At 40.4% G+C, this 12997-nt stretch overlaps 1 protein-coding gene across 1 annotated transcript in view; it reads left to right on the top strand.

The window, feature by feature from the left end:
* The window catches only part of aqr (aquarius intron-binding spliceosomal factor), a 42909-nt gene that overhangs the window by 25913 nt on the left and 3999 nt on the right, over positions 1–12997 (top strand). The window contains exons 27-35 of the mRNA XM_058398380.1: positions 50–259; positions 1537–1674; positions 2255–2326; positions 3448–3635; positions 3777–3948; positions 6545–6715; positions 9138–9223; positions 10643–10808; positions 11987–12100. Coding sequence (XP_058254363.1) covers positions 50–259; positions 1537–1674; positions 2255–2326; positions 3448–3635; positions 3777–3948; positions 6545–6715; positions 9138–9223; positions 10643–10808; positions 11987–12100 — 1317 coding nt within the window. The remainder of the gene's footprint in view (positions 1–49; positions 260–1536; positions 1675–2254; positions 2327–3447; positions 3636–3776; positions 3949–6544; positions 6716–9137; positions 9224–10642; positions 10809–11986; positions 12101–12997) is intronic.

Genomic DNA, 12997 nt, shown 5'->3' with positions numbered 1-12997 from the left:
ACACTCTCTCTCTCTCTTTCTTTCTCTTTTTTTTGTCCTTTCTTTGCAGGTTATGTCACGTTGGGAGGAATACATAAGCAAGGTCAGGCCCAAACAGAGCAGGGAGGTGGGTGTACAGGACGTAGCTGCACACTTCCCTTTCCATAAGTACTTCTCAAATGCACCCCAGCCTGTCTTTAAGGGACAGAGCTACCAGGAGGACATGGACATAGCAGAAGGCTGCTACCGTCACATCCGCAAGATCTTCACCCAACTGGAAGTAAGTGTGTGGGGGAGTTGTGCACCGTAGTTCAGTGTGACTTCAAGTGTTGACAGAAAGTCTCCATACAACGGTTAGAAATTGTCTGTGAAGTATTCATAAGGGAAGCAAAATGAATTAGTTTGAATTAAGTTGAGAGTAATTAAATTCACTGGGAATGGGTAAGCTTGAGAAGCTGACTACAAAAACTACTGTGTCTAAAATGAAAATGTAATCATTTCAAATATTCCTTCTAGTTAGGGTGGACTACGCTCTAGACAGTTGACACGGACAAGAATGGTGACATTTCTGTAACATATACCCTCCATCAGTCCTTCATGACTTTCCCTCTCCCTTTTAATGTGATAAATTTCTTTAGCGTGATACCTACTGTTGCCCAGTTTTCTTGTCTGCTGATGAACAGCATTATCCCCATCGCCATTCCCATCCCCACCTACCCACTGCGTATCCCTTTTCATATGTTGTTCTCTTGCAATCTCAACCATCAGGGACAGGCCTGAATTTATACAGAGATAACAAAAGCATTACTCTCTTATGGGAGCACTGGCCTCAAAAAAGCAATAACCGATTTATTGGTTTGAAGTAATATCTCTGCCTCTGCATGTGTTCATTTCCCCGAGCTGATACCAAAGCACTGTACTGACATGTTTTTTTTTGTGAGAAGCTTGTTTTTTTTGTTTTTTTTTCCTTCTAGATGTGCTTTTCTATCAGAGAAGAATAAGCGAGTCCACACTGCCAGTTATGTTATCTGTCTTTGATAAGGCAGATGCTGACAACAAGACATGACTGTAATAAATGTCTGACTCTTGTATTTCAAAAACACGCTGCAGCAGGGCTGGTCCGGAGCTTGTCTCATGTTGTTTCTCACATTCCAGCATCAGCACAGGAAGCAGCTCGGCTGCTGTTTGTCCTCTAGTGATGGGCCAGGGTTAAAATTATCCTCGTTAATATTGCATGATTTTATCAGTTTAATATTAAACTGAAAATAGTAACACATCAAACATTTATGATGCAGTGGTCTCAGTCGCAACTGCTTGTGTAGCATCTGGCTATAGATCATAGGTTTGCTTATAATTTGTGATGGCAGCTCAGTATTACCAGAAAAATCTCAAAAATTAGCTGCAAGCCAAAATTCTTTTGAACAAAATAAAATTATATCCAACAGCCAGCACCTGCCTATTATAAACAGCAGATCTAATGATATCTCACACTCAATCCTTATGTAGTTTTAGATGCGAGAAACTTTAGTTCTGACTGAATTGTGGGTTTTTGTACAGGAATTCAGGGCCTTTGAGCTGCTGCGCAGTGGACTGGACAGATCAAAATACCTGCTGGTGAAAGAGGCTAAAATCATTGCCATGACCTGTACGCACGCCGCTCTCAAACGCCATGACCTGGTGGAGCTGGGCTTCAAGGTAACTCTTCACACACAATGATAACTCTGGTATCTGGTCACACTTTGAAGATTTGAACTTGGATTAAAGGTCTCCCTCACCATGTCGACTTCAGTCATGCGGATCTTATATTGAAATGAATGGATGTTTTCTGGGTTGAAGGGTGTTTTCATTTTAAAAACAGGTTCCACATAATTTGTGGAAAATTCACTGCATTATTTATGTAGTTCCATATGACAAAAAAAAAAAATCTGTCCCCACTCTGTGTCATTGTTAAAATTTAAATAGAAAATACAAAACAGCTTAATTATACGAAAACGATGGATGGCAAATATAGTGATAATGAATAATTTACAGATATAACACAAAATATACACAAGTCATAAAAGTTATACAAGTTAAAACATGTTGCAAGAGAGTCTGTATTTTCTAATAGCATCAAAACATCAATACATAAAGATATCTTTTTTTCCCCTAACTGCGAAATAATGCATAAGATCTCGAATCCACAGATTAAGTTTAGCTGGAAATTTTTCGTTCCATATCATGGCTGTCAGAGATTTATATATATGACGTTTGATGGCATGTTCCTTTGTTCCAGTATGACAACATCCTGATGGAAGAAGCAGCTCAGATCCTGGAGATTGAAACTTTCATTCCACTCCTACTGCAGGTATAACCTTCTCCTATGTTCAGCCTTCAGTCTCTCTCACTTTATCGCAGACAGTATTGTTAGCCATAACTCAACATAGCTATAAATCTGATTTTCTGTTAGGTCTCTTGCATGGTTTCGCTAAGTTCCCTCTTGATGAATGTGCCCTCTGCTAATTTTTCCTGCATTGCCTCTTGATCGTTGATTGGATAATGCTTGACTCCTGAGTTTAACTCCCAGTTAAGAGCTTTTGCACTGCCAAGTCCTTTATTACAGCTGTAATCCCTATAAGAACAGACCTCTGTGCTCCACTCTTGCATGTGCCATAAAGGACTCAGCCAGTTTATTTTAAGGTTACTAAATCAGCCCAGAGTAGCAAAGCAGTGAGTAAACACAGATGTGCCATTGACAGGGGTTTGAAATGTGAGTCAGCCTGTAACACTGTTGCTGCTCAGTAAGGATGTTGATTTTGGGTGTATTGCTGGAGCATGTGACTACCCTTGGAGGGGGCTTTGTTTGTTGGAAAGCAGCACGTATAAAGCATTAACACTCACCCACACTGCTAGGTGTTGTCACAACAAGGCAGTACTCTCCACCCTGCCACCTGTCCCTGCACCGACTGAATACTCATGAGACCACAAGATTCAGTTTAATGTTGCACATTACAGTAAAAGGGTTGGTTTAAAGCGTCTGTTTAAGGATTGTTGTTCTTGATGACATTGAGTGGTTTCCTGATTCATCTGTCTCTAATATCTGTTAATTATTAAGTCAGGTGTTGGAGAAGGATCACGTCAAGGCGTCACGTCTATTGCACAGTGTGTTTTCAGAACTGTTGTGTTAATCTGGCTTTAAAGCAGTGGTGTCCGATCTTATCTGGAAAGGGTCAGTGTGGGTGCAACACCTGAGTCTATTTAAAGTTCATCTAATTAAATGGGTGGACTCACGTGTGGTCATGGTTGATTAGAATGAAAACCTGCAGCCACAGCAGCCCTTTGAGGATAACACTGGACACCCCTGTCTGAAGCATTTAATACAGTTGGATTGTATGTTTAGTTGCTGTAAATGTGGTATCATGGTATTAGATGCCTTCAAGCTTAAGCATCAGGAGCCAACATTCTCTTTTCTGTTTCTTTTTGTAACAGAATCCAGAGGATGGCTACAGTCGTCTGAAGCGCTGGATCATGATTGGTGATCATCACCAGCTTCCTCCTGTCATTAAGAATATGGCCTTCCAGAAATACTCCAACATGGAGCAATCTCTGTTCACACGCTTTGTGAGATTAGGAGTGCCCACAGTGGATCTGGATGCTCAGGGCCGAGCTCGTGCCAGGTCTGCTTCTTTTTCACCAATTAAAAGAGCATGTGTTACAGCTCCTTCCTCATAATCTAGCTCTTTGAACATCTCCATGTATTTGTCAACATTTGTGTTGTCCCTTAATGTTAATGAAATTGTTCTGTTCATTTATTGCAGTCTGTGTAATCTGTACAACTGGCGCTATAAGCAGCTTGGGAACCTTCCTCATGTTCAGAGTCAGCCTGAGTTCCAGGCCCCCAACCCAGGTTTCGCCTACGACTTCCAGCTCATCAATGTGGAGGATTTCAATGGAATCGGGGAGTCTGAACCCAATCCTTACTTCTACCAGGTCAGTGGTGGTCTCTGTTTACATCACACACCGATTTCTATTAACATGGAGCAATTATACATGATTCATTATAGGGTTATGTTTAATTATGATTAATCAATACCCAGTTAACACAACTCTGAAAGCTGCTATGGCCTGTGAGGTGAATTGCTCCCATGAGACACTGTCTTACTTCTCTTTTTTTTGTTTTTTTTTTTGTACATCTCTGCGTTTGATGAAGGTTTTCATTGTTCTCACGTGAAAAGTGGTAATCGCTTGATACATGTGGCATGATTGTCACACAAGTTTCATTCTGAGAGTTCTCTTTTGTTCCAAATATGGAGTATACACATTCAAGCAGCTGTAAAATCGGGCAGGGATCACTTGAGGAGCAATAACGAAGCTAGTGTTTGCACAGTCAGTCCCTGTAGCAGCTGAACAAACGTCCATCAGGCCTCCGTGGAGCTCCGACCACAGCAGCGTTGTGCCAACGAGCCAGCCGCTATTCTAATGTACATTAGTTACACCTCATTAGTCAAAGTACTTTTACACTAATGTTCCATCTCATTCACCCTCAGTGGCTCTAGATTTAGCACGTCGGGTGCAGTAGGAGACTCCTATGCTTGTAAATGTCACTTTTTAAACAAGGCTTATGACTCCATTTAACCAACAATAATGTGAAATATTGATTTTTTTTTTTCCTGTGGCTAGCTAATTGGTGAGTCTGCTTGGTTACAGGGTTGTTGAGGTTAATGTTAATGAGGTTGGAGCTATTATTCAGAGTGAGTGTGTAGCCACTGTGTATGTGGTTTGTGTCTGTGGGTTGGTTTGCTGTGTCTACTGAATGCTTTAGTGCGTAGATGATGCCACTTGTGTTATAAGATTCTCTCTCAGTGACATGTCTGTCCTCAAACTGCACTCACACTGAGCCGTCGGTTTGAAGCTATGCTGTTGCCATGGTTACTGAGGCTTCTTCACTTGCAGCACATTAGATCACATTTGTATACAACCACAAGAGTTCTTGTCTTTGAGTGTCAGTGTGTGTTTTTTGTTGTACATATGGGCTTGTGAATGCTCTGGAGCTGAAATAAGCATTGGGGAAACAACTGTGCTTGTGCACAAAGAAAAAATGACCACAGCATTCACTGTAATTTTGTTGTGCAAAAAAAAAGGAAATGGATTTCGGTGGCTCTCGTACCATTGTCTGACCGATGTGTACAGAAACACGGTTTAAGACTCATATGACAATTAATGAAAGATTGTTTTTCCACTTATCTTCAAGTGCATCAAAGATTATCTGTGTAAGCCTCTATCTGTCGCTTTATGGTGATTAGTGTGTAGGTTCCTATCTACACGTATATCTAAAGTGTGTTTGTAAAGGAAACGCATCTATAATACACTGGTGTTTGGGAGTTGGCATTTTCAGGGCTTTAGGGTTGTAGAGAGGCTGTGACAGGATTCCATAACCTATTTATTTCTAGTTTTGTGAAGTTTTAATTGCTGCCCTGTGGTCCTTTTATTGAATCTGTTTTTAATGAAGTATTTCAGTCTTCTAAAAATAGCGTTACTGCTCGCTCGCCTTATTCAGATGTTCCGCATTATTGAAATTGTGGCGTTGTTTGCAGCTGTTCACGATTGAGAGGCCAGATGATCCTTGTGTGAGGGGGGGGGGGGGGGGAGAACGAGAGTGAAATTCACCACCACTGAGACTTATTAGTCTTTTTTGTCACTCTGCTTTGTCAATGGATGATTATATTTCAATGCATGGCTCAGCAGCAGGTCATTGAACATTAAAAAGCATAATCCATCATTTTCTTACTCACTCATTCATTCACTTACACCCCACATACACGCACAGTACGTATATGATTTCTGACTGTGTCTAGCCACATACAGTTGCCTTTGATTCGAAAAGTAATAAAATCATGATGATGAAATGATTTTTCCTCAATTCAAGTAATGAAGCTTTTAATGTCATTTAAACCATATCTAGCCGATGCAGTACACCGTGAAAAGAAACATCGTTTCTACAGAACCACAGTGCTGTGGTAGTACACTAACACAATACAACATAAAGTGCAAGCATTGCATGACAGACAGTACAATACAATATAATAGGCGCTGCTTCATGGAGCAGCACCAATCAGTACACAGTTCTGTAGATCACCTTGCATGTGAACACATGCAGAGCGAAAACCAAAGGCGTGAGAGAGACAGTACTGTTATACAACAGCTAAAGACTTTCTGACATCAAGCTTTGTCAAGGGCACATATGTAACAGGCTTTATAAAGTGATAATCAGTTTCCAGGTATGAACATACTGGCAAATTAAAACGGAGTGCGTGAATAAAAGTCATGGATTTGTAAAGCCAGATTTGTTTATATTTATGATACATACATAATAATACATATTATAATTCCACCATGTAAGCAACCTTATGTTTGCCACTGACATCACAGTGTGCATGTTTAACGATTGTTCTTGGTTTATATCATTATACTACCACAGGTTAATGTGACTCTTTCCTCACATCTGTATCTAAAGCTCTGCAAGTTTCTCATGCAGTTTGTCATATTTTCTATTGTGTTTAACACGTTGTTTCTTTTCTGTGTGTAGAACCTTGCTGAGGCAGAATACTCGGTGGCTCTGTACATGTACATGCGGCTGTTGGGTTACCCAGCAGAGCGCATCAGCATCCTCACTACATACAATGGTCAGAAGCACTTAATCCGAGACGTCATCAACCAGCGGTGTGCCAACAACCCCTTCTTCGGCCAGCCCAGCAAAGTAATCACAATCTTTCACATACATTTGTCTCTGCCGAATGCTTATATACTTTGCATGCATACATCAGATAGCATGACGGTCATTTTTAGGGAAACAGAAGAATGGAACGCGTCTTTCAATGTTCCAATATAGGTGTTCATCTATAGAGAGAATATAGAGTTCAGTGTTTGTCTAAATATCTTTCAGAAGTGTGTGTGTGTGTGTGTGTGTGTGTGTGTGAGAGAGAGACAGAGAGCGAGACAGACAAATAGGCAGGGCATGTGTCTCTATCCTAAATAACATTACCATGTGCTCTCAATTACACCATTATTCAGGAGGGCGTTATCACAGGAGTTATTCACAAAGAATGAGCCCGGGGATTGCAGAGGTTATAAGTATGAAGTTTACATTAATGCAGTGCTTAAAAAACTAAAATCAGTCCTGTATTTAACAGGAAGCCTGTGAAGATAGAGCAGTACATGGAAGATTGTACCTCTTTCAAGTTCCAGGAGATGCAGGTTTATTCATTTAGGTGACAGGGAGAGAAATAGAGCAGCGACGAGAATGTGCTGAACTGCAGAACAGTCACCCGGGCCTGCATCTGGCCATAACGCTACTGACAATGTGTCAGAACTGCTAAAACAAAACAAATGTCATTTCAGGAGTCTGCTGCAAGTGCCCTAATTAGTGACAAGAAGAAAGGAAGTAGCAAACACACATAATTTTGCAAAGCAGATTTTATTATTATTAGACTCTAGACAAGCTCTAGAGAAAAGAGAAGCACAAACTATGTGCAGCTTCAAAGAAAAACATCACCACATTTACATATGCATGAGTGTGGAGAAATATGTATAAGGCTTTCAGCTGCTTACCGCTGGGAGGATTGTTTATATTAAAATCTTCTGTGCTTTTCCCATGATCACTCAAGCTCTTAAATTGTTAAGATGCCTTTTGATGAAAAATTGCGGTAATGTGGATGCAGTGTGAAATAGATTCTGAGTTCAGCCACACGGACACCAATCACCAATAAAGCAAGTGTGAATCTTATATGGTCATGAAAACAGACACGTATTCGGGTGGAATAGGACACATTTGCAGGTGCTGCTAAATCAGAGTTTGCTAAAACAGAACATTTAATGAGTCTCATTTAGGTTTGCACATCGCAAATTTGACAGGCCAAAGCAGACTTTGTCGCTGCTGGAGACCCACCAATAAATCTTTTACTTCAGTGACCATCTGCTGAGAGGCATCACCTGCTCCAATCCCAGGCTGAGGGTGCTAATGAGAGGAAGAAGCTTGTATTATCAGTATGTTCTGCTCTCATGGACTCTTTCAGGAGCACCTTTACTCATCAGCAGGTTTTGATTGAGCTGAGGCTCAGAGGATTTGCACTTTGACCTACCGTGCACTGGCTTAAGTTTGAGGTTAGGCATGGATTCCCCATGCCCTTGAGCAGAATATAATCCACAGTGTGTGGAAGGCAAATAATAAAATGCCCTGCCATGCTGTACCAGCTGGAGAAAAGCAGGGCAAAGCATTTTGGACAAAACCGCATGGCATATCTAGTCCATCATGTTTCTGAAGGCTGGTCCTCAGGGGTAGGGCATGGCTGCCTCAGCCAAGATCTGTGTTGATGGTTCAGAAAAGCAGGGCATCTGAGGGAACGTTTGTAGACGGAGCTGAAATGGCCTGTCTAAACCTACAGATCTCACTGCTTCTTGCTATTGTAACATGGCATATTGTTGCTTGCGGTGCTGCACCTGTTCTGTATAGCAACACCGAGCTGTAAATAGATGCCCCCCCTCCATTTATTTTTTATTTTTTTCCTCTTCCTTTGTCAACCAAAAGGCCCCAGCAGTAGATTGTCTCGGTGGACTGGATGTCTGGAAATAGTTCAAGCCTGAGATTTATTTAAAAGTGCTGCCCATTTGTCAGGGAGCACTTTAGCGGGGTCTCATTTTTTTCTGTTTATCATGCCCTGATCAGACAGAAGCACCCAGGACAACTGCGCTCTGATAACCTGCAATGATTTTATCAGCCTGCAGCAGCTTCTCTCTCTTCACTCAGTTGTGTGTGTGTAATAGTATCTGTGCAGTATAGCAGCTTGCAGCATTACTTTACAAATTTATGTACAGAATTGTTTTTTAAATGTGCATTTTTTAGGGTTTTTTTTTAAAAAAGAGGATTAGTTTACCTGCTTGGGTTCTTTTCTGTTTCCTTCATTTCCCTAAACATGTTTTCCTGATCGTGTCGAAAAGCCGATCAGGAAAACTCGGGTGTGCATGCAGATAAATAACAGTCTAAGGCATCTAAGGTTTTTGCCTACTTCATTCTGTTTAGGTGTGTCTTTATGCACATATATATCCTATATAGCAAATAAGAAAAATCAGGTAAGCAGGAACAGCAGACTGCCTTTAAAAAAAATTGGGATGTTCTTTTGTAGGTAACAACAGTGGACAGGTTTCAGGGTCAGCAGAATGACTACATCATCCTCTCGCTGGTGCGCACCAAAGCTGTAGGACATTTGAGGTAAGCATTTTGGTTTTGTACACAATTGCTGAGTTTTAATGCTGCCATGTTGACCCTCCTCACCCACCTATCCCCCATTCCAGCAGGGAAAAAAATATGTTGATCCTTCTTACACTTGTTACCCCATGCAGAGTCAGAAGTGTTATGGGGGCTGATATGAACAGAATGACTATAAGGAACAAGTACTGAATGATTGGCAAAATATCAAGCAGTGGAAGGCTTCACAGCCTTGTAAGCACTGGATATAAATGCTGCTTTGTGTGTGTGTGTGTGACAGAAAAGCCTTATGATTTACATTCAGCAATTTAATACTTGTGACTCCTATGTTAATGTGCTGCATATTTAATAAACATCTGAAGTATTTAAAAAGCGCCACGGCATTTTTTTTTTTCAGTGGAAGAATTATTACTGTCTTATGGTGTGTTTACTCTGAGCACTGAGACATGCTCAGCACAGCACACTGAACCTGCAGCCTGGAAATGGAGTTTTAGCCTAATGAATAAGTTATGGCTCTGTATCTGTGCTCTGCTAGCTTAATGTCCTTAAAAGCACTAGAAGACTATAATCGTCTCCAGAAACATGCCGAGCTGAAGCAAAACCGTTTACTGTCAGTCCTCTCAGCACTACTTTTTCCTCTGATACTTTTAAAGTCTGAGGTAGTTCATTCTTTTTAGACTGATGGGACCTGCAGCCATGTGAAAGACCCCTTTCCTCAACTTGAACGAATAAAAGGTTCTACGTTTGGCTTGAGGCTTTTATGTGGAAAGTTCTAATTCATTCTTGATATTTCTTCCAGTCATCTAAAGACATGCGCACACACATCTTAATGTTAATCTTTTACATCTATATCAGATTCTTCCATTCATCCTTTCATTGATAACATTTGCAACTGTGATGCTGATTAGTGAACTGCATGAGATTACAGCCCAATTGATTTATTTATTTTTTTTATGGACACTATTTCCGTAGTTGATCCCTGTTTGTGATCCCTGTCTCCTCTCCTCACATTGTCTCATATGCAGACAACATTCGAAGATAATATTGCATTTTCTCCCAGTCGCTACATTCCTGCTTGTGTGTGTACAGTATGTGTGTGTGTGTGAGGAGATGCAGAACTGAAGTCGGTACTAAAGAAAAGAGCAGTGTGTGATAAAAGGCTTGCAGTCTGACTCATTGCACCACCGGATGCCTTATCAGCCTTTTTCCAATTGAACCTGATTGGTTTCATTAATGAGGACTTGCACTCCAGCCTGTAAAACATCTTTTATTGAGCTTGCTCTTATCAGGAAGGGCTAACTACCTACTATTAAATGCATCTAATCCTGTAATTGTGTGCCTTTTCTCTTGTTCCTCCTCACTGTTAGTTCTGTATGTTGCATTTTTTCTTCTGGTTCAACCATCTTTACCTTGTGTCTGCAGAGATGTGCGCCGTTTAGTGGTAGCTATGTCCAGAGCCAGGCTGGGCCTCTACATCTTTGCTCGAGTCTCCCTTTTCCAGAACTGCTTCGAGCTGACGCCTGCCTTCAATCAGCTGACTGCGCGGCCGCTGCAACTGCACATTCGACCTCAAGAGTACTACAACTCCGTGAGTACACACGTAGAAAGATTTATGATGACAGTCAAGCTGTCAAGTCGTCCAAGGCCAGTTAATCAGTCTAGCACAACATAACCAAAGAATTATTTTAGCCTTGCACTAAAATCCAATGCTGTAATCATGGGCTGTATACACAATACACTCATAATGAACACCCTTTGAGTACTGTTCAGACAAGTCTCTACTGAATCAGACAAGTTCCCTTTTGAGTCTGGTTTATCTAAAGTTTTCTTCCTCTTGTCATCTCCATTACATTGTCACATCTGGCTCGCTTATCAGGGATCTAAATCTACACCTGAGTTTCTGTTAAGCTGCTTTATGACAATCTGTTTGGTTTAAAATGCAAAACAATACATTGAACTGACATGTAAATTTCACCAGACTATTTACCCAACCACAATATTGAATGAAATGTGTAGCCTAAAAGTATAGGCTCTTAGAAAGGCCGCTGTTGTAACGGCAGGCATGACCGCTGCCTGGTCAGTGTGAGCACATCAAGATATTTGTATTGTGTTCCTGAAACAAAAGAAGTTCAAGTATAGAAAAATATAGTAATAGTTAATTAGTCAGGGGAGAATCTTGATACAAAACCATTTTGTTGCATTTAATCAACACCATGATAATAGACTTAGCAATTTCAATAAGAATTTTTAGATTTACTGTAGCAATGGGTGTGGCGGTCTTCTACACACACACACACACACACACACACACCCCCTCACACAGCCTGTTCACTTCTCTTAAACAGAAGTTTAGTTGGTCAGTTCTACGAGACCTATAGTGCAATAATGCAGCAGACACAAATTATTTATGCGTACTAAAATCATTTAGAAAGATGTCCATGCTGTTTTTCTGTACCTTCATGATGAATGTGTAGAGATGTCTAAAGTTTTTGAATTATTCATAAATGTACTTTAGCGGCCTCCAAAAAATGCATGTCATTTTGTTAATAAATTGCCGTGCTGAATAGCAGACGCTACAATTCCGAGGGCACTTGGCTTTTTTACAGAATATTCATTTTTCCTGTGTGGCTCGAATGGATGCAGTAGACGTCTGGTCCTGCCCAGTAGTCTGCATAGACAGAAAGTAGTTCATACAGTGCTGAAGACACTTGGACAATAATGTCAGAGGAAATTAAATTCTATCTCTGTCTTCGTCTTTCCTTACAGACTGAGGAACGGTCCACCGGGCCTGCTCAGGTAATAAAGGACATGCCTGAAATGGCCAACCTGGCCTACAATATGTACATGCATATGATACAGAGAACCCAGCAGTACAGACAGGTAAGCTCTTTTTCTTTTGCACACACACTATTCATCATAAAGCCATTTGCTTTCTTTTTAGTTGAATAGTACTTCAGCTGTAATAGACTCGGTTTAGTTCTGCATGCTGAAACGTAAGTAGCGAGCGTGAATGCAGTGTTTTGAATGAGAGATAAATTGCTGCTAATGAAGACCTGCTGAGCTAAATTGTGGAGTGAGCTCAAGCTCTGCTCTCGAACTCCCACACCAGAGCAAAATGTCAGGTTTAGAGCTGTTGCTGTTAGTAAATGTGGCCTGTTAAAGCCATTTTACACCAGAAGCAGAGAGAGACATGCATCAGCAGAGGCAGAGTGAGGAGCAGTTATATAAATATAAGATAAAAACGACCATAGTAATGTTCAGATTATTATAAACTTGTTGCTTTTTTCCTAAATCAGCACACATATTTCCATCTTAAACATCCAAATATGATAATTTGCCTTTAAATAACATTTTATTAGACAATTTAAATAGCAGTGTGGACAAATCACTAGCCAGGACAGACATCACAACTCTCCATGATGCTGAATGATTTTTATTTATTTCAGGAAATAAATCAGGAACATACTAGTATGTGGAAACACTGATGAAATTCTTGCACAGAATTTGGACTTTAACTGGCACTAGAGTGTGCGCTCTTATGGCAGACTACAGACTGAAATGTTAGACAGATTATTGTCAAAAATGTTGTATTTTGTCATGTTTCTAGTTAAAAACAAAAAAAATCACTGTGGTGTAAAAAGGTCACAGTTTATTAATACCAGTAGTATGTTGGACATGTTGGTTTGGTGTAAAATGGGCTTAAGATGACCTCCAAATTGAATGAGGGCTAATTAAATATTAATAATAATAATCTAGGATTTAATTTTTTATAAATAG

Source organism: Hemibagrus wyckioides, linkage group LG09, assembly GCF_019097595.1.
Source record: "Hemibagrus wyckioides isolate EC202008001 linkage group LG09, SWU_Hwy_1.0, whole genome shotgun sequence".
Classification (NCBI taxonomy): domain Eukaryota; kingdom Metazoa; phylum Chordata; class Actinopteri; order Siluriformes; family Bagridae; genus Hemibagrus; species Hemibagrus wyckioides.
The sequence above is the reverse complement of the archived record's forward strand: the minus strand, read 5'-3'. Positions and strand labels throughout refer to the sequence as shown.